Source organism: Lepisosteus oculatus, chromosome 12, assembly GCF_040954835.1.
Source record: "Lepisosteus oculatus isolate fLepOcu1 chromosome 12, fLepOcu1.hap2, whole genome shotgun sequence".
NCBI lineage: Eukaryota > Metazoa > Chordata > Actinopteri > Semionotiformes > Lepisosteidae > Lepisosteus > Lepisosteus oculatus.
The window spans coordinates 15,479,682-15,494,882 of NC_090707.1; the positions used below are offsets into that span (position 1 = coordinate 15,479,682).

The 15,201-nt window shown below is 36.3% G+C and overlaps 1 protein-coding gene across 5 annotated transcripts in view; it reads left to right on the forward strand.

Annotated features, from left to right (window-relative positions):
- b3galt1b (UDP-Gal:betaGlcNAc beta 1,3-galactosyltransferase, polypeptide 1b) overlaps positions 1-14,726 on the forward strand; it is a 108,898-nt gene extending 94,172 nt beyond the window's left edge. For all 5 annotated transcript variants that reach the window (XM_015359050.2, XM_015359049.2, XM_015359054.2 and 2 more), the window contains one exon: positions 11,392-14,726. In XM_015359050.2, coding sequence (XP_015214536.1) covers positions 11,656-12,639 — 984 coding nt within the window. In that variant the 5' untranslated portion in view covers positions 11,392-11,655 and the 3' untranslated portion in view covers positions 12,640-14,726. The remainder of the gene's footprint in view (positions 1-11,391) is intronic.
- The last annotated feature ends 475 nt before the right edge of the window (positions 14,727-15,201 follow it).

A 15,201-nucleotide genomic window follows, 5' to 3' on the forward strand; every position in this document is an offset into this window, starting at 1 on the left:
AGGTGATTTCTAAAAGTTGAAGAAATTGTTAGATTTCAACCTACATACATGTGTAATGTAAATTTCACAGAAATGAGGCAAAGTATAAATGAGCATGGATATGAATCATACATTTTTAACTGATGTCATCATTTGAAGACTGCTTAATGAGCAAGAAAAACATCTTCAAAAGTTACCTATTGAATGAAGGAAAAGTAAGAGGAGATACTTTCTCAAAAGCAAAGTATCTCTTTCTTCTGTGGCTTATTGGCTGTGCATGCTTGCTTTGTATTAAAACAAGTTTCATGTTTTTTCAGGGGCAATTGCCCTTTAAAAAATTAAAATAAGCAGACATTTCATTTTGAATCGAAATCACTGGAATGGTGCAATTCAAGAGCAGTTTATTCTGTGCAATATTAATGAAAATGTTGGCTCCCGACATGATCATCTGATTAGAAATGTGTGTTTTTCTTTTTCTGCAAACAATACCATTACAGTGTGTCTACACTGACATTAATCTAGGCGGTGTTCTGCAGCTATAAACATCTCAGAAAAGTGGACATTCTTTACTTTTTGTACCATGTTGAAGTTGTCTAAACATTTGTATACGTTTAGATACACAGGATATATTTTCAGACAGAAGCCCAATGGAGACATTCAGTAAACCAACAATGAATCCTTATTTAAAAAAATAATAATTTCATATTAATTCTGAAAAGATCCTTATACAATGCGCTTAATATTCTTTTCATTTCGGCTGACATTTGGAGGTCATTCGTGTAATGAGCCTAATGAAAGAAATAATTTTAGCTGCATATTGATTTACAGTGGCACAGCAAAGAAGAGGTACTCAGCCTCCTGAGTGGTAGAACAGTAATAGGAACGCGCTGCAAGAGAATGAGACTAGAGAACGAGACTGCAGTGCTAGGCAACAGGGCTGTCAATCCAAGTCAACATTTTTATTTAATAAAATACTTACATCCTCAAAGAAATGTTGCGAGCAGTGTTTGCAGAAAGAGAGAAACGACAGTAGGTGACTGGTTGGTGTCTAAAAAAGATTTGGGAACTGATGGTTGAGAGAAATTGTAAGAGAGGGTAACAAATTGAGAGTGCAAGATTAAGACTGAGCACAGTAAGTAATAATGTAAGATGCCAATAGTTAGCTTACAGTATATCAGTTCTGCCTGGGATTTTGGAGTTGGGAGTAGCTGATAACCTACAGGATCTAGTGTTCATCCAATGGAAAGTGGTGATGGATTACCTTTTGATATGTAGTCTCTTTAGATAGATGGCTAATGTACAGTATCTATAGAAAGTTATTTGTTTCCCATCTATGTTTTTGGTTTTAATAGGAAGCTAGAGATGTAGCAAAGGATTATGCTTGAACAGTGCAGAAGTCTCAGTCTCCAACTGCTTTATACTATATCTGTTAAAGCAAGACCAAAATAAGGCTGGTTTTCATGATGCGCGTGTAACCTAGAAATCGAATAAACTTTAACTGAGGTGTACAGAAGCTAAATGGGATGGAAAGTTTTTATAGTCTCTTTAAATCACTTGCAGACTGTGTTACTGCTTTCAATAACAGCCCTTGATGAGTTTTTTTCTGACTGTAGAACACTTAGCTGAGATGCTGAATATATTAGTGTCAAAACATGTATATAATTTGCAACAATTCCAGTAGATACTTTCTGTGTATGGGATTTAAATGGATTTAATTCAATGTCTGAAGAGGATCTAAAGAATTCTAATTAAATAAAGAAAAGTGCAAACATCGTATTGAACTAATAGAAGTCACTTAGTGATTTCTAAATGAAGCATATGCAGTTACAGTATGTGTAATGATGTATAGTTTCTATGTCTTATTTTATCTACCTACTGTAAGAAAATGATTTATTAGAGTCACTGTGTATTTGAAAACTGATTACAAAAGCCCGTATCGAAATCAGTCTACCCACTAATTATAAATTATGTATCCATTACTTGATTTTGTCAGTCAGAGCTTTCCTGCTGCTGCAGAATGTACAGTATACAGTATCTGTCATTAAGTGCTGGATTTGTAAAGTATTTAACAGGCAGACCACAGTTCTGATTTAATCCAGACCCAAGCCTGATTAAGGATATAGTCTAATTATTTGCTACAGTAAGTTTGAACTTTAGTGTTAAATGTACACATTTAGTAATTTTTACTGCATAGAGTAACTTCAATTCTATGTTAAATCTGTTAATCAATTGATGCTTTTCTTATTGGTGTCTAAGCAGAATCTTTTTAAAGAAGCTCCAAGGATGACAGTTGCAATTAAAATGTTATTCTGGTGATGTGTTCAAAGGTGATGGGGTATGTTGAATTTTTCCAAACAAACAAACCTGAAGAACATGGTTACATGGAACAAATCAAGAAAAATTGAGAATTTCAACAATTACTATTTGGCAAAAAGAATTTAACTGACTTTTTACCCATGCAAGAGATATCAAATCTATTAAAAGCAATGGCACCTTTTGTTAAAGCCCAGTCTTGTACTCAAGGCCAAAACTGGGACAGAACAAGGATAATCATTATTTCATTTCGAATTCACCGGTTGCGAAACCTGTCAATTTGAAAAGATTGAGCTTGCTTTTAGTTTTCATTCATAGTCATGATACATTTATTGTGTGATTTCAGATTTTACATTTGGTACTGTATATAAAGGGTGCTTTTTTTCTTCAAAAACATTGATTTGTTATCAAATGACCCACATATTTTTGACACTTTCCTAATAGCGTTTCTGTGAATCTGTAACCATTGTACTTAAAACTAATATCTTAATTTTTCCTTCTTCAGAGATATTTCAGTAATTTATATATTATCCAAGCAGATGATAATACCACATAGAAAAGTAAACAGAAAGATAAGACATTCCTGTTCCTTTGCTGTTTCTACAATTTTTTTTCCTTTTTCTACTTTTCAGCATGGAATTAACCTCTTTTGATTCCTTTGCAGCTTGCATGTTGACACAGAATACCAATCAAATGTTTATATACTGTATAAATCAGTTAATATATTAATCAGTTTAGGGGTGCCAGATATTTATCAACTGTGTGATTGCAGCCAAGAAGACTAAGTAATATCTTTTAGATCAGAGCTTCCCAACCTATTACAGCTCGACAGCCCCACAGGACCGACCATAAAATTCTCTGCGGCCCATACAGAAACAAGGCTGTCCTCACAATTTTGAAACGGCTAGCACTATACTGTACCTCAGCAGTAGCCTAACTGACACCAGTAATCAGTGGAAATGCGCATATACAAGCTACAAACAATGGTTTTACAAAGACCTTTATTGATTACAAAAGGAGTCCAGTCAGCACCTCACAAAAAAAATTAAATAAAAATAAAAATAAGAAATATTGTAAAAACTAAGGTACCAGTACAGCTCTTTCTTTATTATGATATCTCACGCACTTAACATTAGCCTTGTCGCAAACAAAACTGATCGGGCAGAATCAAAACGAACTGAAAATATTTCCAGAAGTGCATGGTAGCCTTCTGTGCTAAAATGAACTCATGAAGACGTTGAGAAACACAAATATGCACAATAACGATCAGAACAATTATGAAACAGAAGTAGATGTTAACTCCCCATCCGTTACATTATATTCAACATGTGTAGTAGATTTTCCAATGGAGGAATGAATGCACAGTCACTCAATAGCCTACAACTAGCCTGGCTTTAAACACACGCACTTTCTTTCTGGCTCACTTAGTGAGAGGGCTTGTGCTGTTTGACAGATACAGTACCAAATGCTGGATGTCGGGCTGCAGAGAGGGAAGCTGCCAGCGGAGGTCTGGCTCAACATTAAGCTTACTCCTGTATTTGGTCTTTAGTGCCACCAGCACAGAAAATCCAGTTTCTCAAAAATCTGTTGGCGGAAACGGTATCAGAAATCTCACTGCTTTGTCCGAAAGATCAGGATACTCCGAAGTAACATGAAGCCAAAAATGTGTTAGGAATTTCTGTGAAAAAGATCAGTTTTAGAGCACTGTCACAGGACAGGTCCACAAGACTGTCTTGCTCCTTTGCACCCAAACTTGCGAGAGCCTCTTCACATACTGTAGGTTTTCAAAAGGATTTTCAATCCAGCTGAACTGGACATCGGGAGCCGGGAAGTAGTCTTGCAGTTGGGTCCCCAAACGTTGCAGTTGCTCTGTAATTAACTTTGTGAATGCTGCTGGTAGCTGGGTTTTTTTTGTTAGAAACTCTGACACATTTTCAAACGCGTCGTAGTTTGACTGGATGATACGTTTGGCCCACATTTCCAGTTTCTTTACTGTGGCTTCTATTTTACTTTGGATGTGAAAAATCATAACTGCTTTACCTTAAAGACCAAGGCTGAGTCCATTAAAGTGACTGAAAATTACGCTCCCATTTGACACAATAAACGCATTCAAAACATCAAAAATGGCTTCAGCAGTTGAGTGTGTAGGTAAAGGCTTAAAGAACAGAAAGTGTACGTCCCCATTATGTTCATATCTAACATACACAAAGAGATTGGAAAGGTTTGCAATAACTAGATTCGTCCAATTTCAGCGCATAAAAGCGTCTCTCTCGCACTCTTTGTAACAGCTGCTGAGTTACTGTACATTTTGTGCCATCTCATTAATTCTTTGTTCAACGGTGTTGTCTGAAAGTGATATTAGATTTAGCTGCTTGAGGGCCTTCTCTCCTAACATGACACCAACCATCTCTTTAGCAGCAGGCAAAAGCAAATTCTCCCCAATTGTATGAGGCTTTCCAGCCTTTACTATAAGCTGCACTACCTGGAAGGAAACTTCAACTGCTTTGGTATTTTCGCTTCCACTCAAGTTGATTCAAGAATTTTACACAACAAACACCGGCAGTGGCTCGTTCACAGTTCCCACGCACATAAAGCCCAGAGCCAAGTACTCACTGCAATATTTTCTCTTTTTTAGTTGGGGTTTGGATTTTGGGCTTTCAGTATGAGACACCATAGATAGGCCTTCCTCTGTGTCTTTCCTCATAAGAGAACCAAACGCAAGCCACTTATCCATGACATGAAGCCTAATTAGGCAGTTATACTACATGTTAGCTTTCTTGTCATGTCACATATAATGGCATTAATGGCAGTCAGCATGCTAAGCCATAATATCTATAAAATATTTATATTATATATATTATGTTATATATTTACAAGTCTTTTACAATTACAACATAATTTGATGGCCCCCCTCCAATACGCCACGGCCCACAGGTTGAAAACCACTGTTTAAGATCATAAGTGCCTTTCTACATAATTTGTTACTTTTAACCTTTTGACATGTAGTGTCCACAGAAAAGGGGGAAGGATGTAGAATTAGAATTTTAGTGATTTTCAAATTACAGCAAGATTTCAGCAGTTTATTCTTTGTGATACTTGCTTGTCCCCATTGGTAGCCTCATTTTTATATTTTTATGGTTCCAGTCCACTGTAGAGTAATGTGGTCATGGCAAACTTTTCAAAAATTCTATTTTGTAAGCTACGAGGAATATACTGTATAACATTAGCAAATATGTTTAGAGAGCATCATACTTGAAAGTAATACATATATATATATAAAATAAATCAGAAATAAAATGCTAATGTGGCTGCAAAACTCCAGTGTAATTAAAGTAATAATCATTCAAACGAATGTTAATTTACCTTCAATCCTTATGTTAACCTTTACTGGATAATAAAAAAATATTATTCAATGAAGGTTAAAATAAGGATTTAAATTCTAACATATGTAGGTGTTCGTGAGTTGCTTACTTCAGTGGTATTTGATCTCCTCACATTCAAATCAGCAGTGACTCCTTTCAAATGCTTAATGCATTCATATAAAGGTAAGTGTCAATGTTTCTGCTGACTTCTCTCATAAAAAATCGTGTCCTTCAAGGTCACATATTGCCTGTAACAGCAATAACAAATGACTCTCTAAGGTTCCCCTGCCAGTAGGTCGCTAGGAAAGGAAAAAAGAAAATCAGTTTAAATGGACACATTTTTAATATCCTTCTGGGACAAATAGCAATGCAGTAATAACATAAGGATCCATGAATATGATAAAATGTTCTACATCTCAGCCTTGTTATAAAGTCAGTGTATAGTTTCTTGAGTTTAAGGATGTTAAAAGTACCAAATTCCTTATTAGAAAAAAAGTCTGCCTTTCCAAGAGAAGCAGACCATGAAAAATGACATACTAACAGTACATAAATATACCAAAGTCCTTTAAAACACTAATATTCTTACAGTGTTGAAAATCAAAGCTTAAGGGTGGTACAGTTTCTCTGTTTAGGAGTAAAGGGAAAATTCTGGGGGGAACCAGTTTTTGTGATTTCTTTTGTCAAAAATGGATCAAGGCCAAAACTACACAACTCGACACTCCCTAACACTGGTAATACCCCCCTACTCCCCCACCAGAGTTTTCTACTAAAGAACACATGTACTGTCCAGGGCATATCCTGTCTTGCACTTGTTGACTTAAATAAAGTCAAATAGTTATTATAGAAGTGCTGAAAAATTAGGATTTGACCACATCGACGTTAATCCTCCATGCCTTCATCAACCCCTGGGCTCCATGGATGTTAACAGAAGAGAGCTACAGTACATATACATTAAATACTTTCAGAAGCATTCAATGATGCAAAGACAGGGAATGGGGAGACCTCCAGTCTTTTTATCTGCTTTGAAACCAGCCAACCAGATCCATTTCCACAGCCTGGAGAGGCCAGGACTGGATTAAGCATTTAACAGTACCAGATGACAGTGAGGAATATTTTGGTTTAGAATACTGGAGAAAAAAGTGGAATAATGTTTCTTTAACCACACAGAGAAACACAAAACTTGTGTGAAAATATACCCACAGGGCTCTCTGAACAAAGCGTACACATACTGTAGGATAAGGAACAAATTTCATGTGATGGGGCGGCTCTGTGGCTAGGAAACTGTGGCTGGAAGGTTGCCGGTTCGTATCCCGCGGCTGGCAGAGGAATTCTACTCTGTTGGGACCCTGAGCAAGGACCCTGCTCCAGGGGTGCTTTATAAATGGCTGACCGTTTGCTCTGACCCCAAGCTTCTCTCCTTGTCTGTGTGTCTCATGGAAAGCAAGTTGGGATATACGAAAAAAGACAAATACAATACAAGAAATTGTACTGTATATGGCCAATAAGGTGAACTTATCTTATGTGATAGTGTCTATGAGGAGCCAAATACACCCTGTGAAGAAAATTTAAGCAAATTGTCCAATTGGGGCTTTGGGTTAGGGTTCTGGAAGGCAAATCTATTTGATTCCAAAGATTTTCCTCACTGGTAGAATACAAGAACTATTTTCAGATGGTGAGTCATATATTAATCTAATAAGAGTTTATAAAAGCCCTGAAACAAAAATATGCCATTCCCTTCATTTTTTCCCAAATGTCCAGCAGACTGTTTTAACCCATGTGTGTAGTTAAACCTACAGTACAGTCAAACTTGTTCCTCGGGGGACAGCATAGAACGGATATGTAAGTAAAAAAAAAAGAGCCAGATACTGGGGATCATATTGGAAGTGCAAGTCCTGGCCCAGACGTAGACTGAGCACATTTGGTAGAATGAGAATTCAATTATTGCTTCAAACTGAAGACATAATCACTTGTAAGGAGTTAGTGATTATGAAAAACAGAACAAAGTCTCTCCTGAGACTTTGTCAATCTTTCTACTGAACTCCAAAGATTAATTCCATAATACAGAACCAAATTTGAAATTAACAGTATCTAAGGGGAACCCTACTATAAATTGAATCTCAAAATCTGTCGGGAAGTTTTAAAACTGCCCAGACATTTTAGAAGTGTTTCAACCAAGATAGAGTAGGACACCAAGATGACAGGAGCAGAAATAATATTAAGGTTTAGTAGAGCTAGGTCCTATCCAGAATGGAGAATTTAATATATGGCTGCTTCTCTTTTGAGGTGAATGTATTTTTTTAGCCAGCACTATGGTTATCTTTGCTGCCTTGCAGTGCTGGGGCTCTGGGCTCAATTCTGGACCAGGGGTGCTATCTGCATGGGGTTTGTACAGTATGTTTTCCTGTGCAGATATCCTCTGGGTGCTCCACAGTCCAAAGACATATTTGGTAGGTTAATTGGCTTTTGTAAAACTTGGCCCTGGTGCAAGTAATTAATAATAATCATTGCTTAAACCTATATAGCGCTTTTCTGGACACTCCACTCAAAGCGCTTTACAGGTAATGGGGACCTACTGTAAGTGAGTGTATGTCTCTGCCTGTGTGCCCTGCAATGGACTGGTGTCCTGTCTGGGGTGTATCCTGCCTTGCACTTGTTGCTTACAAAGGGCTCCAGCTCCCCTGCAACCCTGAAGTGCTTAGAAAATGGATGGATGGAGTATCAATCTCTTCTAATACCTTAAAGACTTTTAGACTGTACAGTTTCAATACCTAATTAGCTTCATAATTTTAAGTAAATAAAACAAAAGATATAAAACATGTAAAACTGTACAGTATTACAAGTATTGATATCAAGCATGGGTCTTAAAAACCTCTGTGGATCCTACAATCCCATCATTTCTTCTGAAATCTTAACAAATAAGAACCAGAACTGTTGTTTGCAAGTGTTTCCCATTCTGCACATTGTACATTGATAAGTGTCTCCTCCCGCTAGAATCTGTCTTGCTTTTTGTGGCTTGCTTTAGTATTTTTACTCTATGCAGTTTTTTCAATGAAAATTACTCAATTGTCAGAGTTAAACCATTTCCAATGCAGCTAGAATAAGAAACCCTGAAGATTTAAGATTTCTTTTTACATACTTGTACGAAATGTTTTTAAACTGTCTAAAAGCCTTTCATGAAAATACTGATTCGTTTTAATAGCCAAAGGGAATAATATGCTCTACTCATATAATTCACATTTGCATAATAACATAACATTTCCATATAACTCATACATGGGCATCTAACAAAATATGGAAATGGCATCTTCCAATATATTATTGAATATCCAGCTGGATGTAGCATGCATTTTTAATAACATGATAAAAAAGAACACAAGAATTCATCCCAGTGTACATTTTATTGAAACTATAAATGGTACATCCAACCATGACAAATACTGCAGAATTTTGTCAGTTATTTTTATGAGATGTAAATGTCATACTTGATGCAGCTTTAAATTGATACATTGAGAAAAATATAGAGCATTTGTGCATCACATCAACATACTCTATCATAATGTACTTGTTTTGCAAGACAAAAAATGAACTACACAAAGCCTGAATGTGGCAAATCTTAGCCTTATGAAATTTCAGTTTATGGCACCTTGCCAAGCTGTTATCTTTTCATTTTTGTGCTCTTTCAAAGGTTAACAGCACTTTTTGCTGTACATTTCCATTATGTTTTGGAGTTCAGAATGAGGAAATTGATTTTTGAGTTTTATGTCTTTTTTCTACCCAGTGCATTATGGATAGGTGAAGATTACCTTGTCACGTGAGAGTTGACTTTCTACACTGTGCTATTCATTGTTTTAGCATCTATGAATATAATTATTTTACAGGACAATTGTTAGAGATTTCTGAAAAGCTATTAATTCTCTATACAATAGTGTTTACTTAATAAAGATTAATAGAGATAATAGAGATTTGGATCAGATTTTGATCTATACTGTTGTTTCAGGTTCACATATCTTAATCCTTTTAGCTGTTATGCAGTGACAAGATTAAAATATGGCTTCTCAGAATCCATATTCACCCATTCCGATTTCTAGAGCTTTAGAACAGCTTTATTTCACATTTCTGGAGAGTGTGTGTGAAAGCCTATATATTTTTTCTATTTAGCATTCTCTGAGTTGTCAGAATGTTACATTAGAATTATCTTTGCCCCCAGTTTACTTTACCTGATCCTTTCAGTAAGCTGACTCTTTGAAATGAAAATCATTTGGATGTCTGCCAGTTAGCCATTCTAAACTAGTGGCCCTCTTATCAATAGCTTTAGGTCTCAAATTATAACAATTTCTGGGAACTCAATCAAGTGCTCCAGTAATTTTTCATTCAAACTGATATCCCTGTAGCTGTCCTAACAAAGCTATGTTGATGTTGTGCTGAACATGGGTACAGTATGTGTTAACTATCATTGTTTTTACTTCATTTAGAAATTATAATAATGATAAGATTTGATACCATTTGAGGATTAAGGGGCTAATTTTGTCATGTTTCCACGATGTTATTATGACAAAACGAATTGGCATGCAACCGGTCACTCTAATTGTTCTGACAACTAAACCTCCTATATTTAAAAGAATCTGACAGAAGCTCATCCTTGCATACACTGTGTAGGGAGTACCACATCATTTCAATTTCATTTATTTTAGCCCATGTCTACTGAATTTCTTCATTGCTCTGTGTTTTTTTATGAATGCAAGTGATGAATGACAGCAGCGTTACCACATTGTAGACTGATCGGTACAGAGATGGAGCACTTCTAAGGAAACCAAGTAGGTACAGTACATGGTGGTGGTAGACCAGTAGGTGGCACTATTTTCTCTGAAAACAATGTACTGACCAATACCTCACCACAGTGACTGGTGACACTGTGTTGCAGAAGTGTAATGATGCTACGAGGCAACAGCGAGGTGGGGAACACCGTAACAACAGAAAACAGAGGAGCCAAAAACAAAAGAAAGACACAAAAATAAATCCAACACTCAGGGCTGCAGAGCAGTAGTGGCAAAGAACAAGGAAAGTGCTGGAATAATTAAGTTAGCGCATAAAAGTAGAGAAAAAAGAAAACCGTAAGGAAACTACTGAGTGAAGGGCAGTGGCAGTATTTAAAGGAAAATGGAACTAATAGAGAAATAATAAGTAAAAAAATAGATTATTTGGCTGGCCCCTGTGAAAGTCTGCCTGAGTGTGTTCTAATAGCGTGTATATGCGGGACTGATTACCAGCTCTTGCTCGCCCCTGACAAGAAGATGCTGTGCCATAGGCCATGCTGTCCTTTGGATGAGAGGCCCAGTCAGGGTCCCGTGACATAATGAAAGATCTCATTAGACTGTTTGTTAAAGTACAAGTCTTACGTCCACTGTACAAAATTCCATTTGGGGCTTTCACAATCTTGCCTCCCTTTATTTCCCTTTGAAAATGATTGGTGAAGTATTATCTCACTTCTCCACCTGATCTGCAGTGTTGTGTGGCTGCTGGTGCATAAGGTTCTGCTGCATATCTCTCATGGGAGGGCTGCAGCTCAGTAGCGTATGAAGCTCTTCCCCTACATGCAAATCTCTTTGGGATCCTTTGGGTAAAAAGCATGGATGAAATGCAAGCAGTCCATAGTTAAGCGGTGGCACATACATGTGAACAGTTCATAAACACAGAATTTCAAAAGCATTCATGTTTGTTACTTTTCCTTTTCTTGCAGCTTTAAATGGAGAGGCAGGAGGACTGCGAAGTGGAGAAACGGGGGAACGACATATTTCCTAAGCACGTTTTGCTTTAAAAAAATAAATATGACGCTCTTGTCAAAAGAAGATCTGGCTGCTGGAAATTGAAGCAATCCATTATTGACCATTAATGTCAAGTGATACAACTAAGCAGCATAATGCTGCCCAATTTGAAATAGTACCACTAATGGGAAATAAGCCACTCAAGGTTCAGTACACTAAATATAAGTAAATGTAACATAATGCCTTCAAAGGTCTCTTGCTTATATGTTTTGACAGTAGTTTGCTGGGCAAGTGCTCTCTGGTACTTAAGTGTCTCTCGCCCATCATCCTCATATGTTGGCCAAGCGTCAGTACCTCAGAGACAAGTAGCAAAAAGCAAAAACGTGACATTTAACAACATCCGGACTCGCCCCTTGAATCCACATTCATTTGATTTCCTTATCAACGAGCCTAAAAAATGTGAAACCAATGTCCCTTTCCTGGTCATCCTCATCAGCACAACGCACAAGGAGTTTGACGCGAGGCAGGCCATTCGGGAAACATGGGGAGACGAAAACAACTTCAACGGTATCAGGATTGTCACTCTATTTCTCCTGGGCAAAAACACGGACTCTGTTTTAAATCAGATGGTGGAGCAGGAAAGCCAGATTTTCCATGACATTGTGGTTGAAGACTTCATTGACTCCTACCATAATCTCACCCTCAAAACCTTGATGGGCATGAGATGGGTGGCCACCTTTTGCTCAAAGGCAAAATATGTAATGAAGACAGACAGTGACATTTTTGTAAATATGGATAATCTGGTCTACAAGCTTTTAAAGCCGACAACAAAGCCAAGGAGGAGGTACTTCACAGGCTATGTCATCAATGGAGGGCCTATAAGAGATGTACGCAGTAAGTGGTACATGCCCAGAGATTTATACCCTGACAGCAAGTACCCGCCATTCTGCTCAGGGACAGGCTATGTGTTTTCTGCAGATGTAGCAGAACTTATTTACAAGACATCTCTCCACACTAGGCTGCTGCACTTGGAGGATGTGTATGTTGGCTTGTGTTTAAGGAAACTTGGTATCCACCCTTTTCAGAACAGTGGCTTCAATCACTGGAAAATGGCTTATAGCCTCTGCCGATACCGGAGAGTTATCACAGTGCATCAGATATCTCCAGAAGAAATGCACAGGATCTGGAATGATATGTCAAGTAAGAAGCACCTGAGATGTTAGTTCCTCGGGTCTGGGAAGAGCAAAACTTTGAATTATTGAGAAAGCACCAGGATCACATGATCAGATCCATTTAATTTTCAAGTATGATGACCACTGTTGTAAAAGTCTTTAAAAAAAGTTATTGATGTTCACTTCTTCTGCGACTTGCTGGATTTAACTTTTTTTGTGTGTTTATTATGAGCCTACAAGGTTCGAAAGGTGCATGGTTTTGCTAAAACAAACATGACACCGATATATGAGTCGTGTTTGACAGTTTATTTTGTGTTCAGAAATAATGGAAAATTCAAGAACAATCGATATTAATAATGTACAGAGCCATGCCATATTAAAATGAGCCGCCTTCAAAAGGAAAATAATATAACTGATGCAAAATCAGCAGTGGTTTGGAGGTATCTTCATTGCTTCATTTAAAAATGTGTTCAGTATTTGAGAGAACCTGTCGTAAAGACTGAAATTAAGAGCAACTAACAATATGAAGTAAGAGTGGGACAATAATGCTCTGTTAATTTTAAAGTTAAGGTTTGTATTAAACAACTTCCTCATAGTGTACCATATGAAAATTGCTTGAATTGGCAATAGGGCAAAAAGTATTTTTAGGATATTTTTTGTTTCTTTTTTAATTTACATATGTGACTCTGTAAATTTGAAAGGTTTCAGATAAGTCTAACCGTTGGTATTTTTGGCACTGTTCTCACTAGAGAATACAACTTTTGCTGCTAAAATATCTTTGAAATTCTTGTCCCTCAGCCTTGCCAATGTCCTCTCAGATTCTTGTGCTCTTAAAATGTCTTTGGAAAATGTGCAATACATTTCAGGGTTGCTTAATTATTAATTGCCAGTTTTATGAGTATTAATATCAAGCACAAAATGTGACGTGAACACAATATGGTATTAAGTAGCTTGTCTATTATATGAGACTGATGGAGAAGGCTGTTAATTCTGCCAACAACTTAAAGGTTCTATGGGAAAACAGATGATTCCACTATGTGTAAAGGATACCCATTTCAATTTTAAAGCAGGCATTTCTAAGTTTGTTTCAATGTGTACATGCACACCATTTTTTGTAAGATGCTAGTGAATTTTAAATCTATAGTAAAAAATAAGCAGGACTCAAAGAACTGAACTGAGGGTCTAAAAGATTTCTTTATGTTGACGTAAAACACACTTAGGTCTAAAATCTAGTGTGGCGTAATACAGCGTAGGATGATGTATAAATGAAGAGGACTTCATTAAATATTAGTGACACAGTGGGGAAAAAAGTATCTATATATAATGCCAGCATTTGATCAGAAAGGCAGCAATATGACCCATGTATAAAATCATGCATACTGAAGCCAATCATGAATGTCATTAAATTAATATTTTTTGTTAAATCAAGAAATAAGAAAAAACATTGTTGGATGTATTGTACAATAGAACAGCTATTAATGATAGCTATCATTGCTGCTCAGTGTTAAGAATCAACTGTGTATAAATAATTTGATGCTTAAAAGGTGCCAGGCTCAATTTTGAAATGTCAGCAAAAAAGGAACCCTTTTTTCTGAATGAAAAAAATGATGACCTCTGTCATTTGACACTAACAAGATGCAACTGTAGCTCTTTTTAAATGTTTAAATATCAAAATTGTTTCCTTTCTTTCAGAAAATGATGGTGATACACTGTGCTCTCAATTCAAAATTGGGCTCTGTTTATATTCTAATGTATGTACAGAGCTTATTAATTTCTTCAGCACCAGTATGTATCAATGGGTATATGTATTATGTTGTATAAGTGACATATTGTAACTATGTACATTCCTATGTGAATGTATTATCATGTGTATGTGAAGTATCAAATTTTAATTTAAGCACTGCTATTGAAATTACTGCAAATAAATATATTTTGTATAACTTGAGTCTGATAAAGACAGCTTAAAATGGCTTCTGTCAGAGCCAGTATAATTGTAAGCATACACAGAACATTTTTTATTCTGTAGAATTTGAGCTGTTGTGATATTTTACTGTCAAAGCATACAAAACTTTCCTAACTGATTATTGTTATGTACAGTATGCCATTTTTTACATTGAAATAAACATTCTTGAGCATTATTAAGACAAGTTTTTTTATGGCACTACACATTACCTGTTAATAGTGCAAAACCGTAGCAGTAACTAATGTTTCTTTGTAAATTAGTGAAGAAAATAATAAAAAAGGAAGCCCTTTTGCAAGGATACTGATCCAAAAACTACATAAGAAACCTGACTGATAGAAAATACAAGGAAAACCCATGTAAAAAATCTTAAAAGGGCATATTTAAAACTGTATGTATGCTTCTGATATGCAGTTACATATTGTCGTCCTTACATTAAATATAGAGTACTGTACAGTATATCTCCCTATGAAAATGTGTGATAAAGCAAGTTAATTTTTAATTAAAGTGCTAAAATGCAAGAATTAACACATACATCTTGCTAGTTTCATACATTTAAGAAGGAAAACTTTGGACAGTTATTTTTATTTTTTCCCCTAGATTTGTTTATTGGTATGTGTGTACTTCTCTAACAGTACCTCCCAGCAAAACTT